Here is a 25,453-nt window from a genome sequence, read left to right on the forward strand (position 1 = left end):
GGCTCTTGGGTTGCTCTTCGGGCCCGGCCGGAGCTGGAGCTTCGGACAACCTGCTGCCGTCGCTGCCGTCGCTGCTCTCTCTGCCTCCGCTGCCGCCGATGGCTGTCACCATGAATGAGGACCTGCGCAGGGAGCGGGCCTCCGCCAGCTTCAACCCGGAGCTGCTCACGCACGTCTTGGACGGCAGCCCGGAGAACACCCGGCGCCGCCGAGAGATCGGTGAGGGCGGCGGGCCAGGCCTCCCCTCCCCGAGCAAGGGTTGAGACTCCCTCGATACAGAGGCTGGGGCGCTGTAGACCGTAGACTCTGGCCCAGCTTTAGGGGAAACGGCACCCCCACTTCTGGGTGGGGCTGGTGGCGGGGTGGGGGGGAGGTCGCCCCTCCGGAGAGGGGACCTGTGCCCTGTGACTCTGAAACCAGCGGCGATTCACGAGGGGTAACGGAGCCCAGAATGTCTGTCTTCGTCTTGATGCCCTTTAATCCCTTGCAGAGAACCTGATTCTGAATGACCCAGACTTCCAGCACGAGGACTTGAACTTCCTCACCCGCAGCCAGCGCTACGAGGTGGCTGTTAGGAAGAGTGCCACCATGGTGAAGAAGATCAGGGAGTTCGGCATCGCAGACCCTGATGAAATCATGTGGTTCAAAAAGTAGGTATACCTTAGCGAAGATCCAATGTTCATGGATAATAGAGGTCCAGGCTTTAAATCTGCCGTCAGTGGGTGCTTTGTCATCCCTCTTGGCCTGTGAAAACTCAGACCGGCATGCTTCCACAACTCCAAAGTTGTATGCGTGGAAGAAAGAGCTCCACTTTTGTGTTTAAGCCGCCGAAAAGCGTGGCATTGTGAAATGCTGATCATGAATTGGAGACTCAGCGATGACCATTCTCAAGAATCTTACGGATTCTTTCGGCCAGGAGTCTCGATTTTGAGTGATTTAAATTCAGAATGCCTTTGCTCTTGGTAGGAAGGAGGCCTGCTCAATTTAGGTGCTGAATTTGGAAGGATTTTTCCGTTGAAAGGCCAAACATTTAAATATTTTGCAGCAATACCATTTTTATATGATAGTGTAGATCTTGAGTTTTAGATAATGGAAAGTAGGGCATGGATGAAGAACATTAGTCAAATCTCAGAATGAACATAAAGTATTCTAAGAACTCAGCATTGTTGCATCTGGTGGCTGTGTTCAAATGGTTCTCTGTTGCATGTGAGACCTCATAAAAACATTTCATTCCGTGGTCCCAGGGCTGAACAGAGTACTTCCACTTTTCAGACCATTCGTTTTTTGTTGTGTTTTGTTCTTTAATTGGAAAAATACACTTTGTTTGTGTCTTTATCCAAGTAAACACTTTATAATTCCATGGTCTTAGTACAAGATTCCCTTTAGCCTGTAGCCCCCCTAACATTTCCCATTTATTCCTGGGTATTTCCTCTGTTAGGTTTCTGTATTTTAGAAGAACTCTGCTATTGTCATCAGTTAAAAATTAAATGAGCCCTGGCCGGTTTGGCTCAGCAGTTAGAGTGTTGGCCTGCGGTTCGGAGAGACCTGGGTTCGGTTCCAGCTAAGGGCACGTACATTGGTTGCAGTTTGTCCCTGGCCCTGGTTGGGTCATGCAGGTGGCAGCCACTCGATGTGTCCCTTTCATGTCGATGTTTCTCTCTCTCGCTCTCCCTCCCACTCTATCTGAACAAAATATCAAAAAAAAATGTCCTCGGATGAGGATAAAAAAAGTAAAGAAATAAATAATTAAATGACATGAGTGGTATATATTCAAGACCAAGAAAAAAGTGCAACATGTTGCAAGTTTTGCCTCTAGGTAGTAATGGTCATTCTTCCCATACTGTTGCCTCTAGTACATTTCATATTTAATTATTTTCAACTTTACCTCATTATTCTTGTCAAGATGACTATTCTGGCCCTTCGCACTATCTTCAGAATTCCTTTCCATTTTAGTTATAAAAATACAGTTAATTTATTTTTGGTAGCCCAAATTAGAATACTTACTAACTTCCAAATGCTGTATTTTTCCTTTTAAAGTTTGTGACTCATGACTGGGGGGACATTGAGGTGGAGCAATGATTTTTCTACCTTTTTTATTTCATAGCATACATAAACTAATTACTAAAATTCTGTGGCACACCAAAAATATGTTATATTTTTTTGCCAATCTGACAAAAAAAATAGGTGTGATTTTGATTCATTTACACCGGATGGCTATTGTTTTGTTGACTGTTGTCATTTTTTTACTTGACATTCTATAGGAAAAGAGGTCAGTGCCTCTGACTAAATAGTCAGGTATTGTGTGTTGTTGTTTGTTGTTGTTTTTTTCTCTGGACCGCAGGCCGACGCTCTAACCGCTGAGCCAAACTGGCCAGGGCTTTTTTTTTTTTTTTAATCCTCACCCGAGGACATTTTTCCATATTTTGTTCAGATAGAGTGGGAAGGAGAGAGAGAGAAAGGGAAACATCGACATGAAAGGAACACATTGAGTGGTTGCCACCTGCACGACCCAACCAGACCCAGGTTTCTCTGGACCGCAGGCCGACACTCTAACCACTGAGCCAAACCGGCCAGGGCTTGTATGTTGTTTTTTAAGAGACTTTTATTTATTTATTTTTTATCCTCACCGGAGGACATTTTTCCATTTTTTGTTCAGGTAGAGTGGGAGGGAGAGAGAGGAACAGAGAGAGAGAGAGAGAAACATCGATGTGAAAGGAACACATCGAGTGGCTGCCACCCGCACAACCGACCAGGGCCGGGGACAAACTGCAACCGAGGTACGTGCCCTTAGCGGGAACCGAACCCGGGTCTCTCAGGACCGCAGGCCGACGCTTAAGAGACTTTTAAAATCTTTATTTTTTTTTTATCCTCACCCGAGGACATTTTTTGTTCAGGTAGAGCAGGAGGGAGAGAGAGAGAGAGAAACATCGATGTGAAGGGACACATCGAGTGGCTGCCACCCGCACGACCAACCAGGGCTGGGGACAAACTGCAACCGAGGTACATGCCCTTAGCGGGAACCGAACCCGGGTCTCTCAGGACCGCAGGCCGACGCTCTAACCACTGAGCCAAACCGGCCAGGGCGCTTAAGAGACTTTTAAAACAATTTTGATTGATTGATTGATTGATTGATTTTAGGGAGGGAGAGAGAGAGAAACATCGTTGTTGTTCCACTTATTTATGCATTCATTGGTTGATTTTCATATATGCTCTGACCAGAGATGGAATCCGAAACTTTTCGCATGTTGAGACAACACTTTAACCAACTGAGCTACCTGGCCAGGGTTGGTATTACATGTTTTAAAAATTCTTGTGACAGCCCTGGCCGTTTTGTCTCAGCAGTTGGAGCGTCGGCCTGCTGACCAGAGAGTCCTGGATTCGGTTCCCACTAGGGGCATGTACCAAAAAAAAAAAACATTCTTGTGACATACCAGTGTGCCTTTTGCTACCCACCAGTTGAAAATCGCTGAGGTAGAAGCACTCTTTATAAGATACTGTTTCTGAATTACCCGAGTTAGGTTTATAAACCTTAAAATATTAATAAGACTTTATTCTTCCTAAAAATAACATAAAAAGAGTGATTTATTTTGTTTTTATTTTTTTATCCTCACCTTAGGATATTTTTACATTTATCTTCAGATAGAGCGGGAGGGAGAGAGGGAGGAAGAGATAGAGAAACTTCGATGTGAGACACACACATCGATTGGTTGCCACTCGCACAACTCCAACCAGGGCCGGGGATGAACCACAACCGAGGTACATGCCCTTGGCCAGAATTGAGCCCAGGACTCTGGTCCGCCGGCCAATGCTTTAACCACTGAGCAAAACCGATCAGAGCTCTTTATTTATTTATTTGCTTTATTGATTTTAGAGAGAGAAGAAGGGAGAGGGAGAGAGATAGAAACATCGATGAGAAAGAACATCAACTGGCCACCTCCTGCATGCCCCCCACTGCGGGTTTGGCCCACAACCTGGGTATGTGCCCTGACCAGGAATCAAACTAGTGACCTCTTGCTGCATGGGTCGATGCTCAACCACTAAGCCACACTGGCCGGACTGATTTTCTTTTAAGTGGTTGATGCGCCCTAGCTGGTTTGGCTCAGCAGTGTGAGTATCAGCCTGTGGACTGAAGGTTCCATTCCTGTCAGGGGCATGTATCTGGGTTGCAGGTTCGATCCCCGGCCCTGGTTGGGGTCATACAGGAGGCAACCAATCAATGCGTCCCTCTCACATAAATGATGTTTCTCTCTCTCTGTCCCTCTCTCCCTCTTCCCCTCTATCTAAAAATCATTGAAGAAATAACCTCTAGTGAGGATTTAAAAATATAAATGAAAAACAAATGGTTGGTGTAATGCGGTTCAAAGTTGCATAACGATTTCATAATCTGTGATGGTAACCAGACTGAAGTGAAGTCACAAGGAAATAGAACAAAGTCCTTTATATGGATTAAAATTTAGTGGACAGGCCCTGGCTGGTTTGGCTCAGTGGTTAGAGTGACAGCCTACAGACCAAAGGATTGTGGGTTCAATTCCCAGTCAAGGGCCTATACCTGAGTTGCAGGTTCGATCCCTGGCCCTGGTCTGGGTCATGCAGGAGGTAACCAGTTGATGTGTCTGTCTCACACTGATGCTTCTCTTGCTCATTCTCTCTCTCTCTCCCCCCCCCCCCCCCACACACACACACACTTTAAGAAATCAGTGGAAAAATACCCTCGGGTGAGGATTAACAACAACAAAAAGATTAGTGCACAGCAGACAGTTTTGTATATTTTCATGATGCCTTTGGGGACTAAAGGACAAACTTTAACATGACACTTGACATCTTTCCAATGTCTGTCAGATATGACAGGGAGATCAATTTATGTTAGATAAGGGGATTGAAAAGTAATTTTGAATAAGCTGATGAACAAAATAGACTCAGAGACATAGAAGTAGGGATCAGCCCTGGCTGGTTTGGCTCAGCGGTTAGAGCGTCGGCCTGCGGACCAGAGAGACCCGGGTTTGGTTTCTGCCAAGGGCACGTACCTCGGTTGCAGTTTGTCCCCGGCCCTGGTTGGTCGTGTGGATGGCAACCAGTCGATGTGCCTCTGTCACATCAATGTTTCTCTCTCTCTCTTCTCCCTTCTCTCCCTCCTGCTGTATCTGAAGATAAATGCAAAAATGTCATCGGGTGAGGATGAGGAAAAAAAAAAAAAAGGAAGAAGGGATCAGACTGACAAACCTCAGAGTGTGGGGGGGAGGCAGGGGAGAGATAAACCAAAGAACTTACATGCATATATGCATAACCAGTGGGCATAGACAATAATACTGTAAAGAGGGGTATGGGAGCAGGGAGGAGGGTGTCAGTGGGGGGGAAAGGAGAAACATCTGTAATAAAAATAAAATAAAAAGTCAGGACAGTCAGTAGATGACTAGATCAGATCCTGGCCCGTGGTGGAACAGGAAATTGATTTTGGAGTTCGACCTGGATGGAAATCTATGCTCCATGGTGTAGCAGTTGTGTCGCCCTGGAGGAAGTTGGTCTTTCTACGCCATGTTTTCCTGAACTCTGAAAATGAAGTGAAATATCACTGCATAGTGTAGTTTTGAGAAATAAATGTATTAATTTAATAGGAGGGAAGAAAGGTAATCTTGACAAGTAATGAATGCCATCAAATCCAAGCCTCCATTGATGGTAGCTCCCATGTTTTTTATACCATTAAGAAAATTAACTATGACGTAGCATAGGGTGTGAGATACATCAGATTTCTTAAATACTAAAATTATGGAGTTGTGCTAGAATTGATGGAAAACGGTAATATTTCTCTTTCTGGGAATTTTGGGCATTTACTGGTCTCTTTTACATCCATTTCCTCTATCAAAATACAACTTATGAGAGTATTGTGAAGTTGACTGAATATTAGTAAAATACTTTGAAATTTCTCAACTTGAGCAACAAAAGAACTTTTCAGTCCTTGAGAAAATAAGACCTTGCTGTTAGGGGAATAGAAAAGTTATTTTTCTAATCTTTCCTATAATTTTTTTTGGGGGGTGGGGGGTCTGTTAACTATACTGTTTGCTATGAAAAAACTATAGTAAATGTTCTTAAGGGTAATTTAAAATTCTAATGAGAATCACATGGTTTTTGTTATCCTTCTTAGGTTTATTTTTGTTTTTTGTGGGTTTTTCTGAGAGAAGAGAGAAACATTGAGTTGTTCCACTCATTTATGTATTCATTGGTTGCTTCTTGTGTGTACCCTGACCAGGGATTGAACCTACAACCTTGGTGTATCAGGACCACACTCTAACCAACTAAGCTACCTGGCAGGGCCCTTCTTAGATTTTTAAAGCTGGTTTCTTGTAAGGCATCTTCAGGAGGGATTCAACGTAAAACAAGCACACAGGCCCTGGCCAGTTTTGCTCAGTGGTTAGAGAGTTGTCCCTTTCACATCGATGTTTCTCTCTCTCTCCCTCCCACTCTATCTGAACAAAAAATGGAAAGATGTCCTCGGGTGAGGATAAAAAAAATAAAATAAAATAAAATAAATAAATAAATAAATAAAATAAAAATAAAGGGTCGCGGCATCAGGAAGGTTGAGAACCACTGCGCTAAGGGCACGTACCTCAGTTGCAGTTTGTCTCCAGCCCCTGTTGGGGTCGTGTGGGTGGCAACCAGTCGATGTGTCTCTCTCACATCGATGTTTCTGTCTCTCTCTCTTCCTTCCTCTCTCCCTCCGACTCTATCTGAAGATAAATGCAAAAAAAAAAAAAAAAGGCGCACAGATTTTGTTTTTGAGTTGATTTTCAAATGTACCCCTCCCCCCCAATCTCAGTATGTAATTAAGAACACAGATGTCTGGTAGTCTTTATTTTGTGTCACATTTCTCCCTCTCATTTTCTGAGAATTACTTTATTCCAGTGTCGTCATTTCATAAACCTAGAGCCTCAGCTCCCTCATGAAAGTAGGAATGTCTTATATTGGCCCCATTTTTAGCACCTAAATGGCTGCTTGTATTTCACAGAAATTCTTGTAAGCTCACTTCCTCCTTTGGTAAGAGCAGGTTGTCAGGGCGTGCTGTGGTGCTCTTGCCTTTGAGAATGACTTCTACACTTAACTATTTGTTAGGCTTCGGCCCCACTGCACTGAGGTGGCTGTGTTGGTGGAGATGTTACTTTCCTCCAGGGCAGCTAATCCGGGTTACCGAGAAGGCGGCTCACCCCTTCTGTTCATAGCCCTCCCCCACTCGCCTCCATTCGGTTTCAGTCAACACTCGCTGTTGCTGAGAAGCCATAGCACACTGATGATGGCTAGTCCAGGCCCTCCTGGGATGTTTGAGTCTGTCCCAGCACCTCTGGAAGGTGATCTCCCATCCAGAAGGTGGTGGGGTGATTCCAGGGCCTCCACAAAAGAGAATTGGCAGCCTACCCCCGTCCCTCATTCATGCTCTGGTTCTCTGGTTATACAGACCAGGACACTGCGCTGACACCACCGCCCCTTCATCTCTTGAGAAGTCGGGAACGTCAGTTGTTTATTTTGTACTTTAAGCCCTTTCTTTTTTTTCTTTTTTTTTTTTTTATCCTCACCAGAGGACATTTTTCGATTTTTTGTTCAGGTAGAGTGGGAGGGAGAGAGAGGAAGAGAGAGAGAGAAACATCGATGTGAAAGGAACACATCGAGTGGCTGCCACCCGCACGACCGACCAGAGCCGGGGACAAACTGCAACCGAGGTACGCGCCCTTAGCGGGAACCGAACCCGGGTCTCTCAGGACCGCAGGCCGACGCTTTAACCGCTGAGCCAAACCGGCCAGAGCACTTTAAGCCCTTTCAATAGACAGATGGAACAAAATGGACTCCTGTAAAATCTAGAACATAGTGTGGCCAAGGCTGACTATGTGATTTGTGTTTTGCCTGTTTCACAGATTCTGTTTGATGAGAAAATAGTTGGAGACTGAATTTCATTATGATTCAAGTTCCTTTATTTTTTATTTTTTATCCTCACCGGAGGACATTTTTCCATTTTTTGTTCAGATAGAGTGGGAGGGAGAGAGAGAGAGAGAAACATCGACGTGAAAGGGACACATTGAGTGGTCCCCACCCGCACGACCCAACCAGGGCTGGGGACAAACTGCAACCCAGGTACATGCCCTTAGTGGGAACCGAACCCACGTCTCTCTGGACCGCAGGCGGGTGCTCTAACTGCTGAGCCAAACCGGTCTGGGGCTCAAGTTCCTTTAATAGAGAAGTTGTCAGAGACCATTGGCGATAAGTGTTCGACAGGCTCACGTTGGCTGCTGACCCCTCTGTAAGCTCTGAAGGCCTTGAGGGGCCTGTGCTTCGGCCCCAGCACACGCGTTCGGCACCCTGGATGCATGGCTCGGCTCTCTAGGGAAAGAGCGACAACAGCCTTCTCTTTTCTTCATCTGTGATATTTTATTCTGTGTCTCTAACAGCATTCTGTTTAACATAGCCACAATAGCGTTGCTGTACAGAAAAAAAAATTCTTTAACATCATCAAATAACCAGTGTTCACTTTCCTGAATGTCTTACACTTTTTGACAGTTTTTTTTTAATTGGCTTTATTGGGTTGATGACATTGGTTAATAAATTTTTATAGATTTCACCCAGCCATGTGGCTCAGCAAATTGAGCGTTGTCCCATGGACTGAGAGGTCCCAGTTCAATTCCCCATCAGGACAAATGCCTGGGTTGCGGGCTAGATCCCCAGTAGGGGGCATGCAGGAGGCAGCTGATCAATGTTTCTCACGTGGATTTTCTTTTTTTTTCTTTCTTTTTTTTTTTTTTTTGGTACATGCCCCTAGCGGGAACTGAACCTGGGACTCTGGTCCACAGGCCGACGCTCCAACTGCTGAGCCAAACCGGCCAGGGTTTACATCAATGTTTCTATCTCTCCCTTCCTCTCTCTAAAAAATCTATTAAAAAAATGTGTTTTTTTAAATCCTTATCCAAGGATATTTCTATTTATCTTCAGATAGAGTTAGGAGGGAAAGGAAGGGAGAGAGTAACATCTACATAAGAGGGACACATTGACTGGTTGCTTCCTGCACGACCCCGACCAGGGCAGGGACAAACCACAACCAAAGAATGTGCCCTTGACCGAATCGAACCTGAGACTGTTTGGTCCTTGGGCCGACGCTCTAACCACTTAGCCAACCCAGCCAGGGCAATAAAAAAATATTTTTAAAAAATCATATAGGTGTACAATTCTATGATACATTATGTGCACGTTGTATTGTGTGATCACCACCCCAAGTCAGATCTCCTCCTTATAGTCTTTTTCAGGAGCTTTTGTGAGATCTATAAATAAGTGTTCTGTGGAGATCTTTTGCTTTTCAAACAAGTAAAACCTAAAAATAAAGACACTTCAAAAAATCAAACCAGTGCATAACACCAACAAAACCAAAAACCAAAGGTGTTTTTAGGCTACAACGATGGTAGAATTTGCTTCCTGGATTACATGTAGACTTAAAAGTGAATTCTGGTCCTGAAATGACAGGGGGCAGAAAAGACACCACTAGATTCTACTCTTGGCTTTTTAGGTAGTAAAATGGTGAATTTTACATTTAATTTCATAAGAGAGGGGTTCAAATTTTCCTAACCTTCCTCCTGAGGACCACATCTGGCAAGAAGGGATGGTAGAATGCAGTTTCTAGAGTAAGGCTGAGATCCTTTTCTTTTCTTTCCTGTAGACTACACATGATCAATTTTGTGGATCCTGTGGGCGTCCATTTCTCCATGTTTATTCCCACCTTGCTGAATCAGGGCACCACTGCTCAGCATGAGAAATGGCTGCTTTCCTCCAAAGGACTCGAGATAATTGGCACCTACGCCCAGACGGAATTGGGCCACGGTTAGTCCACATTTGAGGGTCAGTGGGTAACCCACCTCAGGACATCAATTAACAGATGACTCCTGGCATTTGTTTTTTTCCTGCTACTATACATTTGGGCTTTTATTTTTAAATTGTTAAATCTTAAATAAGATTCAGCGCCTCATCCTCTCATAAATCATTTCCCCGCTAACTGATCCAGGACTCTTCCCTGAAACATCCTCCATTGTTATTTACCATTGTTTCATACACCCTTTTTTTTTTTTATCCTCACCCGAGGACACCTTTCCATTTTTTGTTCACATAGAGTGGGAGGGGGAGAGAGAGGGAGAGAGAGAGAAACATCGACGCGAAAGGGACACATTAAGCGGCTGCCCCCCACACAACCCAACCTGGGCCGGGGACAAACTGCAACCAAGGTACATACCATTAGCGGGGACCGAACCCGGGTCTTTCTGTACCGCAGGCCAACGCTCTAACTGCTGAGCCAAACTGGCCAAGGCCATACATGCTTTTTTTTTTAATCCTCACCCGAGGACATTTTTCCATTTTTTGTTCAGATAGAGTGGGATGGAGAGAGAGAGAGAGAAACATCGACATGAAAGGGACACATCAAATGGCTGCCACCCGCACGACCAACCAGGGCCGGGTACAAACTGCAACCGAGGTACGCACCCTTAGCGGGAACCGAACCCGGGTCTCTCTGGACTGCAGGTCGACACTAACCGCTAAGCCAAACCAGCCAGGGCTTGGAAATTCTTGAGAGGGTTAATGCCTTTAGATAGATACCCCTGCTTTAATAAAATGTGGATTGTAATGTGGGCAGAGAATTAAAAATGAAGTGTCTTTTTCATTGTTCACTAGTGGGATTATAAGGTGGTTTGGAAAAAAGTCGATGGTTCTCTTTGTTTGTTTTGTACATCTTATCTATATATGTCCATGGACTTTGCATTATGAATAATTCTCAGTTATATTGTTCCTAGAAACCTGACTACTTTAAAAAAGTCTTGTGTTTGGTTTTTATGTGAAATAAGTTTGTTTTCATGACCAAGGCTGTTGGCAGGTTTGCATGTGTTGAATTTGCACTGCCTAGTCTCATTCCTAATTATCATATTGCTTCCATTATGTAAAGAAAGGAAAAGAGGATTTGTGAATTGGTTTAAGAAAATGCTGCTTGTAATCCCAGAGGACTGCAGATTCTGGTCCTGTGGTGTTCTGAACACCCTGTCAGACACCCAGGACCTGAGCTTCAGGATGGCCACTACCGCGGGAACCAGCCTGAGGAAAGGGGTCCTGAGGGAAGGAAAGTACTATTCATTCCATCTTCCTGTCTTCAAGGGGGTGGAAGGAGAGAGGGAAAGAGAAAGTTTTGTAATTTTGAAATAGCTTTGTCATACAGAACTTTTTTTCTCTTTCAGTATTTATCATTGTAGAATTTGACTTAATAGTCATGCTGTTCATAGGAGGTTTAAGATGTAAACTGTTCTGAGTCTGAATGGGTCTGATGTGTTTATCTCTTACTAGTCTAATCCTTCTTCCTCTTAATAAAGTACATTCCAAATATAGACTTGCCCTACATTTTGAAAGAAGAGAGGAAGAAATGAGACTTGAATTTCACTGGTCTGAGGAGTCCAGTAATTGGACTAAGGTCCTATGTTGCTCTGGGCATATTTGCATATGTTAGAGTTTTCTTTTCCTATTGCTTCTCGTTTGCAGATATTTTCTTATATTTGAACGAACTTTGTCTTAATCTCTCTAATTTATTTATTTTTCTTTTTTATCTTTATTGTTGAATGTATTACAGATGTTTATCATTTTTCCCCCATTGACCCCTCCTCCCCGCTCCTGCCACCCTCCTGCCTTTCCCCACACTGCTGTCTGTGTCCACTGGTTATGCATATAAGTTCTTTGGTTTATTCTTCCTACCCCCTAACCCTCTTCTCTTTGAGGTTTGTCAGTCTAGCAACCAGTTTGTTCTTTTTATTTATTTATTTTTTATCCTCACTTGAGGACATTTTTTCATCTTTTGTTCAGATAGAGTGGGGGATAGAGAGAGTGAGAGAGAGAGAAACATTGACGTGAAAGGGACACATCGAGTGGCCGCCACCCGCACGACCAACCAGGGCCAGGGACAAACTGCAACCGAGGTACGTGCCCTTAGTGGGAATCGAACCTGGGTCTCTCTGGACCGCAGGCTGACGCTCTAACCACTGAGCAAACCAGCCGGGGCCAGTTTGTTTCTTTTAATCCCTTCACCTTTTCACCCATTCCTTCAACCCCCCCTCCCATCTGGCAACCAACAAAATGTTCTCTGTATCTACGATAATGTTTCTGTTCTGCCTGTTCATTTTGTTTGTGGATTCCATTGTCGATAGATATGTATTTATTGCTATTTTGTTTGTTCATATATTTTATCTTTTTCTTCAAAAAGATCCTTCAACATTTCATATAATAACGGTTTGGTGGTGATGAACTCCTTTAACTTTTTTTTGTCTGGGATACTCTTTATATGGCCATCGATTCTAAATGACAGGTTTGCAGGATAGAGTAATCTTGGTTGTAGGTTCTTGCTTTTCATCACTCTGAATATTTCTTGCCACTTCCTTCTGGCCTGCAAAGTTTCTTTTGAAAAATCAGCTGAGAGTCTTATGGGAACTCCCTTGTAGGTAACTAACTGCTTTTCTCTTGCTGCTCTTAAGATTCTCTCTTTGTCTTGAACCTTTTGCATTTTGATGATGTGTCTTGGGATTTGTCCTGTTTTGGACTCTCTGTGCTTCGTTGTATGTCTGTTTCCTTCACCAAGTTAGGAAAGTTTTCTGCCATTACTGTTTATAATAGGTTTTTGATTTCTTGTTCTCTCTCTTCTCCTTCTGGCACCCCCAAGATGCGAATACTGGCATGCTTGAAGTTGTCCCAGAGGCTCTTTACACTATCCTCATTTTTTTGTATTCTTTTTTCTTTTTGCTGTTCTGATTGGGTGTTTTTGCTTCCTTATATTCCAAATCGATGGTTTGCTTCTTGGCTTTACCTACTCTACTATTGAATCTGTGTGAATTATTCTTTATTTCAGTTAGTACATCCTTCATTTCTGACTGGTCCTTTTTTATGCTCTTGGGGTCCTCACTAAGTTCACTGAGCTTCTCACTAAGTTCATTGAGCATCCTTATAAGTAGTATTTTGAACTCAGCATCTGTTAAGTTGTTTATCTCCATTTTGCTTAGTTCTTTTCCTGGAGATTTTTTTTCTGTTCTTTCATTTGGGACCTGTTTCTTTGTCTCCTCATTTTGACTGCCTCCCTGTGTTTGTTTCTGTGTATTACTTAATGAGGGGTATGGGACTAGCTGAGACCAGATGCAGCTTGTTTGAAAGAATTTAGGAAAACCTGAAGCAGGATCCAAGACAGGCCAATCCTATGGTTAAGCAAGTAGCAACAGCTTGGGTGGGCCTGAAAGTTGGGTGGGGCGGGGCCTCAGGGAATCAGCAGGGCGGGGCTACCAGTGTGAGCCAGGTTGCTGGAGTCCCAGATATGGCTGCTGTCTCCCACCCCAGGGAAGGCCTCACCAAAGGAACAAAAGCCTCTGACATCACATTTCTCTCCAGCCCTCACTCCAATGCCCAGTTCTTCCCTGTATGTCTCTGGTGCCCCTCGAGCTGTCTCCCCTCCAGGCTTAGAGGGAGAGAGTCTGATAAGTCCAGGCACGGGCCCTTTAAGGAGCTGCCTGGGGCTCCAGGTGCCTCAGCCTCAGTTCCCGCTGGTTTTTCCAGCCAGAAGTGATGGGGATTCTATTCCTGGCACTGGAACCCTGAGCGGGGCGCCTGGTGTGGGATGGGGACCCCTCAGTCCTCAGAGAGGACCTTCCCAGCCGAAGTGTCCTCCTGATTTTTTTTTTTTTAATCCTCACCTGAGGACATTTTTCCATTTTTTTGTTCAGATAGAGTGGGAGGGGGAGAGAGAGAGAGAGAGAAACATCGACATGAAAGGGGCATATCAAGTGGCTGCCACCCGCACAACCCAACCAGGGCCGGGGACAAACTGCAACCGAGGTACGTGCCCTTAGCGGGAACCGAACCCGGGTCTCTCTGGACCGTAGGCTGACACTCTAACCGCTGAGCCAAACTGGCCAGGGCTGTCCTGATTTTTATCCGCCACACCTGGGTGTGGGACCAGCCTGTCCACCTCCACCCCTCCTACCAGTCTCGATGTGGCTGCTTCTTTAATTTTGTAGTTGTGGGACTTCCATTCACCTCTATTTCAGGCGGTTTTGAATGATGGTTGTTCTGTAGTTTGGTTGTACCTTTGTGGTTGTAGGAGGACAGATACCGCGTTTACCTACCCCCCGTCTTGACCGGAAGTCTGTAGTTTACTTTAGAGCAGAGATTTTCAACTGGCCTGCCGAGGCACACTGGTGTGCCACAAGAATTTTTAAAACATGTAATACCTATTTAGTCAGGGGCACTGACCTCTTTCTTACCTTAGGTTGTCAAATAAAGAAGTAACAGCCAACACAGCAATAGCTGTCCGGTATAAATGAATCAGAATTGTACCTATTTTATTTTTTTGTCAGAGAGGGAGAAAATAGAATATATTTTCTGTTGTGCCGCAGAATTTTATTTTATTTATTTATTTATTTATTTTTATTATTATTTTTTTTTAATCCTCACCCGAGGATATTTTTCCATTTTTTGTACAGATAGAGTGGGAGGGAGAGAGAGGAAGGGAGAGAGAGTGAGAAACATCGACGTGAAGGGACACATCGAGCGGCCGCCACCCACACGACCAACCAGGGCCGGGGACAAACTGCAACCGAAGTACGTGCCCTTAGCGGGAACCGAACCCGGGTCTCTCCGGACCGCAGGCCGACGCTCTAACCGCTGAGCCAAACTGGCCAGGGCTTCTTTCTTTTTTTTTTTTTTATACAGATAGAGTGGGAGGGAGAGAGAGAGAGAAACATCGACGTGAAGGGACACATCGAGTGGCTGCCACCCGCATGACCAACCAGGGCCGGGGACAAACTGCAAACGAAGTACGTGCCCTTAGCGGGAACCGAACCCAGGTCTCTCCAGACCGCAGGCCGACGCTCTAACCGCTGAGCCAAACTGGCCAGGGCGTGCCGCAGAATTTTAGTAATTAATTCATGTGCACCATGAGATGAGAAAGGCTGAACATCTCTGCTTAGAGAACTATGTTAGGATTAGGTATTGGTTCTTGCTGGAATTTTTTCCGTTCCCATTGGTGTGAGTTTTGCTTCGTTGACTGCTATTCTTTTCCAGGGAAGCAGTCAGTCTGTTAGTTCATTTCCCACATGGGACAGTATATAGCTTAGATTACGTAAAAAATTCTTCAACATCAAAGAGCTTAGCAGTAGAGAAGCTGGTACAAGATGAAGATTTGACTATTTAAATCCTGAGTGAGACTTTGGGACATTGATTAATGATTATCTAAAATGTTCTCACTGAATTGGCTCTAACTTTGAGTCTGGGATTCTTTCACCTCTGCGTAGCTACTGAGAAGTGAAGAGACTCAGTGTTGCTCATGCCCATTCCAGGATTCTCAAGAATCTTAAAATGCCATCACCTGCAAAAGGTCTCAGTTGCCAGTTTTCTCTCTTGCCTCTGGAATGTCTTCCCTCCTCTAAATACGCACCTGTGTGCATAGGCACACAAATTCGGACACACCTTTGGTCTGGGTCTGTGATCCTTAATCTAAGGCAGAGGTTTGGGCTGAGGAGGGCACCCTCTCCCTGGGGCTTGAGTGTTGAAGGGACAGCGTAGAATGTATGTGGTCCAACGTTAATCATCCTGACCAGACATTTCTCCAGGTCACAAAGCAGGTAGTATATATGGTCTTCACAGAGATTTGATCATTTCAAGTTCTGGTCATTCCTTAGTGATTCTTCTTGTGTATTGTTTCTATTTTTGTTATTAATATTAAGAAAAATGAAGCTTAGTTCTGGCCGGTTTGACTCAGCAATTAGAGCATCGGCCCGCGGACCAAAGGGTCCCAGGTTCAATTTCAGCCAAGGGCACATATTCGGTTTGTCCCTGCCCCGGCTGGATCATGCAGGTGGCAACCAATCAATGTGTCTCTCACATCGATGTTTCTCTCTCTCTCTCTTTTCCTCCCCCTCCCTTCTGCTTGGTCTGAAGGTAAATGTAAAAAATATACATATCCTCGGGTGAAGATTAAAACAAAAAAAAGAAAAATGAAGCTTATACAGTACTTAGTGAACATCCTGGATGATGGTGTAGTATCCTTGCAAATTCCCATCATTAATACTCAAATGGAAATAAAGCATCTTTCTCCCTCTGAAACTTGAAAAATAGTAAACTTGACTTTATAAGTCACTGATCTTTCTCTCCTTGTATCTTTACTGCTCTATCTCCCCACAGTCTTCTGTCCTTTTTCCTGGGTGAGTTTTTTCCCTGTTGGGACTTCCCATGAGACTTACTCCCTAGGTTTTGGACTAGTCTAATTTCCTCACTATTATAAATAACAATATCAACTTCTTTACATAAACCATGTTATTTGGGGTTATACCTTTAGAATATCTCAAAAACGAATTACTGCATTGAAGGAAATAAACATTTTATAGCTTTTATTGCATAGTTCAAGATTTTTCCTTAACCACTTTATAATATATTTAGCAACTTATTAGTATACTTGTATCTCCATAGTCCCATCAACATAGTTACTGTAATTTTGTTTTGCTACATTTATGTCTAAGAGTTAAGAGTTTTAATTTTTCTTTCTGTTTTCAAGTATGTTTTTATTGGTTTTTCGAGAGAGAGGAAGGGAGAAAGAGATAGAAACATGGATCCACTGCCTCCTACACACCCCAGTTTTCAATGCTAGTGAGCCTGGATATCATTACATATTTTGCCTTACTGTTTATATTTCCCGTGTATAAAACTGGGTTCTTTTCCTGTGAGTATTGTTTGAATGGAATATGCATGTTGATCATATATGATTATATTATATCCTTTCAATATTTTTTCTATTTTAAATTGTATTTTCTTTATTGATTTCAGAGAGTGAGAGAGAGAGATAGAAACATCGATGAGAGAGAACATCGATTGGCTGCCTCCTGCATGACCCCCCATTGGAGACTGGGCCCACAACCTGGGCATGTGCCCTGACCAGGAATAGAACCAGCGACCTCCTGGTGCATAGGTTGATGCTTAACCAGTGAGCCACACTGGCCGGGCATGATTTTTTTTTAAATTTGAGAGAGAAATATCGATTTTGTGTGTGTGTGTGTGTGTGCCACTTATTCATGCATTCATTGGTTGCTCCTTGTATGTGCTCTGACTAGGAATCAAACCTGCAACCTTGGTGTATAAAGACGATGCTTCAACCAACTGAGCTATTCAACCAAGGCCTTACAGCTTTTCTAAAATCATTTATTAGTTATGGCATTATTTTCTTTCTTTCTCTTTTATTATTAACCGAATCATTTGTCCTCAGTGTAGACCCCCAGTCTTTCCAGCCCTGTATCACAGAAGGAGAGACTGGAAAGGCCTTCAGTGTTGTGGTTTTGAAAGAATTAACTCTAGTGCTTCACCAAGTATAACGGTGTTTTGTAATTTTAAAATAAATTATTTAAAAATAATATGTAGCCAATTTGATTTTCTCTCACATTGCTGTTCCTCTTCTTCTCCCTTCCTCTCTCTCTAAAAATCAATTTTAAAAATCTTTAAAAAAAAAAAAAAAAGTAAGAATAATATGTAATGCTCTGGCCAGGTAACTTTGTTGGTTAGAGCATTATCCCCATACACCAAGGTTGTGGGTTTGATCCCCCATCAGGGCACCTACAGGCATCAACCAATGATTGCATAAATAAGTGGAACAATAAATTGATGCTTCTCTCTCCCTCCCTCCCTCTCTTAAAAATAATTTTTAAAAATATATAATCTTTTTTTTTTTAATCCTCCAGAGGATATGTTTTCCCTTTATCTTCAGATAGAGTGGAAGGGAGGGAGGGGGAGAGAGAGAGAAAAAAAAAATATGGGTGCGAGAGAGACACATTGACTGGCTGCCTCCCGCACGACCCCAACCAGGGCCAGGGACGAACTGCAACCAAGCTATGTGCCCTTGACCGGAATCGAACCCGTGAGTCTTTTGTCCACGGGCCGATGCTCTAACTGCTGAGCCAAACCATCCAGGGCTAAATGTAATCTTTATTTTACACAACTAACTCTTTACAACAAGTATTTGATTTAAGTTGAAGAATTATCTAGGTCACTTTGTCCATGTAACATGTCTAAATTCCATCCACTTCTGAGTCACAAGAGACATTTTTGTCCTGAAAACATTCTTAAGTTTCAAAACCGCTTCTGATTGTAGTGATTTTACACCTGTCCTACTAGGTGTGTTTTGTGGTAGCCCTGTTGTTTGGTACTGTTCCGTGACACTCTGCTGCAAACCCTCCCATGTATCTGATTTGGCTTCAGAGTGACCTTCCCTCCCCAGGAGAAGCTCTGGTTTCTAGTGATGCAAATTAGCCTCTCTCTGTTGCGAGGGGCTGGTCCCAGGTCAGTTTTCAGCCCTAGCTCAAAGAGTTTTCTCTTGCCCTGGCCGGTTTCGCTCAGTGGTTAGAGTTTCAGCCTGTGGTCCAGAGAGACCAGGGTTCGGTTCCCGCTAACGGCACGTACCTCGGTTGCAGTTTGTCCCGGACCCTGGTTGGGTCGTGCATGTGGCAACCACTTGATGTGTCCCTTTCATATCGATGTTTCTTTCTCTCTCTCCCCCCTTCCCACTCTATCTGAACAAAAAATGGGAAAAAAAGTCCTCGGGTGAGGATCGTTTCAGGTCCTAGGCATACATTTATTTTTCTTCCTGGTCACCATTCTTTTAAAAATGGGACAGTTTTTTTTTATTTTTTATCCTCACCCGAGGACATTTTTTCATTTTTTTGTTCAGATAGAGTTGGAGGGAGAGAGAGGAAGAGAGAGAGAGAGAGAAACATGGATGTGAAAGGGACACATCGAGTGCCTGTCATCCACACGACCCAACCAGGACCAGGGCCAAACTGCAGCCGAGTTACATGCCCTTAGCAGGAACCGAACCCTGGGTCTCTCTGGACCGCAGGCCAACGCTCCAACTGCTGAGCCAAACTAGCCAGGGCCTTTTTCTTTTTATCCTCACCCGAGGACATTTTTTGTTCAGGTAGAGTGGGAGGGAGAGAGAGAGAAATATCGATGTGAAAGGGACACATCAAGTGGCTGCCACCCGCATGACAAACCAGGGCCGGGGACAAACTGCAACCGAGCTTTGCACCCTTAGCGGGAACCCAACCCGGGTCTCTCCGGACCGCAGGCCGACGCTCCAACTGTTGAACCAAACCAGCCAGGGCCAGTTGTTATTCTTGATTATGAGTGAACTGCACTTTTTCATCCCATGAATTTTTTTTTGAAATGGTTATAGATTCATAGGAAGTTGTAAAAATAGCATAGAGCAATTTTGTGGACCTTTCACCCAGTTTCCACCAGTAGTCACATCTTACTGGATGCTTCCAAGGATAGCTCTGGTTTTGGCCTGTCTGTAAGTGTACTCATCATTGTTCTCAGCCCAGTGGCACTGGACTAGAAGATACGATTACGTGATAAGATTTTTTTTTTAATTTAATTGTTTTATTTTTAGAGAGGGAGGAGAAAGGAGGAGAGAGAGGGGGCAACATCAATTTGTTGTTCCACTCATGTATTCATTGGTTGATTCTTGTATGTGCCCTGACCAGGGATCGAATCCAAAACCTTGGCGTATGGGGACAATGCTCTTACCAACTGAACTACCCGGCCAGGGCTAGGCATATGAGATGCTTGTCATTGTTTTGCCCATATCTTTTTGTCCTGAACGCATTTAACTCATCTCAGCCCGGATTTGTTTCTAAAATGAGGAAGTCCATCACGAGTTTTTTGATTTTTATGTGATTGGTTAGCTGACAGCACAGCCACCCAATTGGAAGCCATAATTGGTCAGTTCTTGCCTGAGCAGTGTGCCCTGGTTATTTTTTTCCTCACCTTACATGGAACAAACCCAAAGATCTTAAAACTGAAATATTTCTAAGATAATTAAAGAGAATAAGGCCAATGTAGAGTTGGTTAATTTAGTGCTGGAAGCTAAATAGAATGCCAGTAACATCAGAAAATACAAGAGCATATAGAAAGCATATAGAACTATTTCCTACCAAAGATAAATTCACACAAAAGTCTAAAGCATCTGCAGATTTTTAATGGAAAAGAATGACTTTAGAAAGTGGAATTAAAATGGCTGCTGAGATGCTTATTATCATAGTGACAATTCCCATAGATTGTACTGGAGAGGTTGGTATGCATGACTGTTGTTTGTAGTTACTATGGTCTTCACTAGAAATTGCTTGTCCTTTTTATTTCTGAAATTTATTGGGATGAAGAGCACAAATTTATTTGTCAGTTTTGTATTAAATTGTTTTGATGGCACTTGGTTAGATATTTATGATGAACCCGAATAGAATGAGCAGAGTTAGTTGAGGAATGTGGATTAGTGCTGGATGTTTTGTGGACAAACAAGAGTCTAGCATTGCTGAAACTGCACCTAGGAGAAACTCCTCTCAGAGAGAGCTGCTGTGTTCCGTCTCAGCTGCTATTCAGAGCAAACCATCGTACAACTTCGATTCTGAATCGCATGCAGCCTCTTCAGTTTTGTTTTTAAATATTTTATTTTTATTTTATTTTTGGTATGTGCCCCTAGCGGGAACCGAACCTGGGATTCTCTGGTCTGCAGGCCGATGCTCCAACCACTGAGCCAAACCAGCCAGGGCATAAAATACTTGATTTATTTATTATTTTTTTTCTTTATTGATTTTGAAGGAGGGAGAGAGAGAGAGAAACATAAATAAGAGAGAACATTGATTGGCCACCTCCTGCATGCCCCATACTGGGGATTTGGCCCACAACCTGGACATGTGCCCTGACCAGGAATCTAACTGGCGACCTCTTTTTTTTTTTTCTTTATTGATTTTATGGAGGAAGAAGGAAGGAGAGAAAGATAAAAACATCGATGAGAGAGAACATCAATTGGCCACCTCCTGCATTCCCCCACACTGGGGATCGGGCCCACAAGCTGGGCATAAGCCCCGACCGGGAATCGAACCGGTGACCTCTTGGTACATAGGTCGATGCTCAACCACTGAGCCACACTGACCCGGCCTCTTCCAGTTTTTTAGTTCCTTTGATTTAATGGCAAGCCTGGAACCCTCTGCCTTGATCATATGGTTTTGTGTGCTGCACAGGCCCTGAAATTGGCAGTCAGACCTGCCAAACGGAATCATTTTAGAGCTGCGTAGCATATAAAAATATTTCTTGCCAACTTCAGAAAAATGGCTATTGCCAAGTTATGAAGTAATACAGAAAGGCAGTGTTCTTATACATGGAAAAGTCCACCCAAGTAACTAATACTTACCGAAGGTTTTTTTTTTCTTCTTCTTCCCTTGATCTGTCTGTTCACATTGCTGATTCTCTCACACCACACCTGATGGCTCTTCTCAAATGCCCACCTTTGGTATTCCTTCAAAGCTTTGTGCACCGAGGGCCTTCGCCTCTGGATCTTCACTTGGGCATGTTCCTGCCCACCTTGCTTCACCAGGCAACTGCGGAACAGCAGGAGCGCTTCTTCATGCCCACCTGGAGCTTGGAGATCATTGGCACTTATGCCCAGACAGAGATGGGTCATGGTATGGTGCATTCAGTCTATCTTCTGGGTTGGGCGGGGTGCTGCAACTTAGCACGTACGGAGTGCCTGCCATATTTTAGCGATGGCATCTCTGTGTGCCATTATGAGCTGTTTTAGTGTGACCTTTAAAAGATTTATTTATTTATTTGTCCTCACCCGAGGACATTTCTCGATATTTTGTTCAGATAGAGTGGGAGGGAGAGAGAGAGAGAGAAACATCGACGTGAAAGGGACACATCGAGTGGCTGCCACCCACACGACCCAACCAGGGCCGGGGACAAACTGCAACCGAGGTACGTGCCCTTAGCGGGAACCGAACTCGGGTCTCTCTGGACCCCAGGCCAACGCTCTAACCGCTGAGTCAAACCGGCCAGGGCTAGTGTGACCTTGCTGCAGAAGCCAAGTTGTGGTTTTTTTTTATCCTCACCTGAGGACATTTTTCTATTTTTTTGTTCAGATAGAGTGGGACAGAGAGAGAGAAACATTGACGTGAAAGGGACACATCGAGTGGTTGCCACCCACACGACCCAACCAGGGCCGGGGACAAACTGCAACCGAGGTACGTGCCCCTAGCAGGAACCGAACCCGGGTCTCCCTGGACTGCAGGCCGATGCTCTAACCGCTGAGCCAAACTGGCCAGGGCAGAAGCTAGGTTTTTCAACATAAAAGCCTTGGCAATGATACTGCTTTGGTCAGTGAAAATGAAAGGTTATGTTTTCAAAGAGATATGCTAATTTTTTTTCATTGGTTCTCCTTTAGAAGGTCAGTAGTTACAAGTCAGGCCTTAGTAAGTGGTTTTCCAAGCTCACTGAAGTTGCATAGGATGTGTTTGCATATGGAATCTGAACCCATCTTTCTTTGTTTTTATGGGAGTACCCTTACTACTGATACATTCGTAAACTTGCAGAAATTCCAGAAGAAATACAGGTTCACAGTTTCTGTGCTCTTTGATTTGCTGACGGGTAAGGAGTGGCTTATATAAGCAAAATATGCAGCATTTTATACCCGGAAGTTACTTGTGCCTTGATTCAGTATATGTGGTTAAATTCTGAAGGTGGTTTAGCCAAAGTTCAGAAAATAAGATTAGCTGTACCTCGGGCAGTTGGTTTCACACTCTGTATCTACCTTTTTTCTTCCCATCCCTCCCTTTTTCTGTCTGTTCTGAATTCGTATCTGTGCCGGTCATTCATTTGCTTCTAAAGGGTCTGCAGTCACTTTTCTACTGTTTTTCTACTCAGAGATTTCAGGGCAACTGGTGTAATGTGCATTTATCTGCTATTTGCTCCTTATTTCTGTGTGACTTCATCTTCATTTTGTAGCTGCTTTGGCTTTCAACTTTGGTGCTAAACGGTGCTTCCCAGGGTTCTCGAGACAAAGTGGACTGCCATTTGGTTCCATTGTGTATTTGAAAACATTTTTCATAATCTGTTCTGTTTAATGTTAACTCATTTTCTTGGAAAGCTGCTGCTTTGGTGAAAGGAGTCTGTTTATTTCCTCAATTCCCACTCTGGGGCAGGTTGTGGGGCATATCAACAGGCCATGTCTATTGTTCACCTTGGGAGTTTCCAAAAGTTTCTGAGTTTCGGTGTTTAGTGAGATCTACTTAGCATTAACAAAGCAGTTTGTGTTGTTAGGGAGAGTGTCACTTAGAACATTTTCTTGTAACTCTTTTAAAAGAGTTTTGGCCTATTTGACCCTCTTCAGTAAATACAGGAAACCGGGAGCCCTTCCTGGTCACTCAGCCCGGATAAGTGCCTGTTTTGGGTCTGACCCCATAGTGTTATACCTTTTTAAAATCTTGTTTTTCATTCTAGCAATCATTCTGAAATAAATTCCCAATTTACAAGACTTAACTAAAGTCTCTTCTGTCACGTTAACTTACTCTTTGTAGTTGGTGCGGGAAACACAATAGTATGAGTTGAAATTGGCATGCTCACAACTCAGAGGTTGGTTTAAAAGAGCAGTTAACTTCCCCACAAAATTAGTACCCTGTGCTCTCATGAAACCGATTCTGAGCTGCCTTCACATTTTCGTTAGTTGATCTAAGTAAATGTTACCTGATTTAAGTATAGGAAATCATGTGTCTTGGTTACCAATCATATGTAGCTCATCTGAAAACTATATTGTCATTAGAGGCTGTTATTCTCTGAGGTACTAGGGCTTAAAGGACTGGACCTATATCCTCTACCTATTTTTTCCCCATATTCTGTCTGAAGTGAATGTAATTTATTTCATTAGGAACTCATCTTCGAGGCTTGGAAACCACAGCCACTTATGACCCTGAAACCCAGGAGTTTATTCTCAATAGTCCTACTGTGACCTCCATCAAGTGGTGGCCTGGTGGACGTAAGTGAATTTTTCAACAGTTATAAATAAGATCATGTTTAGAATGTAGAGCTTATATGAGAATATCATTTTGAAGTATAAAAAAAAAAAAACAACTTTTTTTTAAATAGAAAAACTCTTAAGGCTTGAATATTCTGAGCTATTTCACATTCTCTTGTAGTGCATGTTACAGCTATTTATACATTTTACAAAGTGCAGAAAGGACAGCTGGCTTACTCTGCTTTTCTTAGTTTTTCATCTAAACGTTTCCGTGTATTAGCGTAGTTTTACATGGTCGTCATTTAAAATAACTTTGTATTCTCTATTTGGTTAGTCATGTCATGTCTGTATTGAAAAGCACTTGAGTTGTTTTCAAATTTTTATTATAAATAAGCCTGACATGAAACTTATTTAATATTGTCTTCCATTTTGAGTCATTTTCTTAAGATATACATTCTTTTTATCTCGAGAGAAAGAGAAACATCAGTGTGAACGTTGCTGTTATGGTGGCCACTGCCGTGCAGACCATTGAGCACTCGAGATGCAGCTACTTGACTAGGGAACTGAATCTTTTATTTAATTTAATTATAGTTAATTTAAATCTAAATAGCCATACATGGCTAGTGGCTACTGTTTGGAAAGCACTACCTTAAGGGAGAAAAAGGAAGTAATTTAAATTAATGTTCTTAATGGTTATCCTATAATTTTTTTGTGTAAATAAGTAGAAAAGAAAGTAGAACTGAGCTGTCTTTTAAAATGGATTGCTATCAAATCAACATGTTGTGCATCTTAGACTCACACAGTGTTATGTCAGTGATCCCTTTAAAAAGTTTGTTTATATGTATATGGAAATGAAGGATTGCTTTGCCAAAGTTCCAGAAATTTCAATAACTCTCAGCTTATGTAGATTTTCCTCTGAAAACTAGGTGTGGCACTGTCATCAGAAAGGCTGTCTGCACACTTCAGTGATGGTCTAGTGTTGTGTTCACATGTTTTCTCCCCTCTTTTGTTTCCATCCTTGGACCATGTAAGAACAGTTGCTCACTTGTCACTCTTGTTTTCCCTGATGTTACAGTTGGAAAAACTTCAAATCACGCGATAGTACTTGCCCAACTCTACACTAAGGGAAAATGCTACGGATTACATGCCTTCATTGTACCTATTCGTGAAATTGGGACCCATAAGCCTTTGCCAGGTTAGAATTATTCATCTGGTTTTAAGGTGGAAACTTAAACTGAGTACTTTCTTCTGCAAAAAGAATAACACACAACTAAAGAGGAGTGGGGACAGCCAGGAATTTCAGAATACACACACCTGATGACTTTCCTTTCTCCTGTGGTAGGCATCACTGTTGGGGACATTGGCCCTAAATTCGGCTTTGATGAGACGGATAATGGCTACCTGAAGATGGACCATTATCGTATACCCAGAGAAAACATGCTGATGAAGTATGCCCAGGTATATTAAAGCAAAAAGAGGAGCAGAGGTGTCGAGCATGGGGGTTGCTGTGGCTGTTGATTACCACGGGGTTAAAATGGTCTGTTTTTAGAAGGTAATAACATAGTTTTATTTTTGATGCTTTTTTATTATGACAGT

General features: G+C 43.2%; 1 protein-coding gene across 3 annotated transcripts in view; it reads left to right on the forward strand.

The window, feature by feature from the left end:
• The first annotated feature begins 4 nt into the window (after nucleotides 1-4).
• ACOX1 (acyl-CoA oxidase 1) overlaps nucleotides 5-25,453 on the forward strand; it is a 31,483-nt gene continuing 6,034 nt past the window's right edge. The window contains exons 1-6 of one of the 3 annotated variants that reach the window (XM_036268343.1): nucleotides 5-219; nucleotides 491-650; nucleotides 9,686-9,846; nucleotides 23,771-23,878; nucleotides 24,933-25,052; nucleotides 25,200-25,315. In XM_036268343.1, the coding sequence (XP_036124236.1) occupies nucleotides 99-219; nucleotides 491-650; nucleotides 9,686-9,846; nucleotides 23,771-23,878; nucleotides 24,933-25,052; nucleotides 25,200-25,315 (786 nt within the window). In that variant the 5' untranslated portion in view covers nucleotides 5-98. Of the gene's footprint in view, nucleotides 220-490; nucleotides 651-9,685; nucleotides 9,847-21,375; nucleotides 21,534-23,770; nucleotides 23,879-24,932; nucleotides 25,053-25,199; nucleotides 25,316-25,453 lie in introns of those variants that run through there. The other 2 variants (XM_036268344.1, XM_036268345.1) reach the window with 2 other exon arrangements.

The sequence above is a fragment of the Molossus molossus genome, unplaced genomic scaffold (assembly GCF_014108415.1).
Source record: "Molossus molossus isolate mMolMol1 unplaced genomic scaffold, mMolMol1.p scaffold_m16_p_19, whole genome shotgun sequence".
Taxonomy (NCBI): Eukaryota; Metazoa; Chordata; class Mammalia; order Chiroptera; family Molossidae; genus Molossus; species Molossus molossus.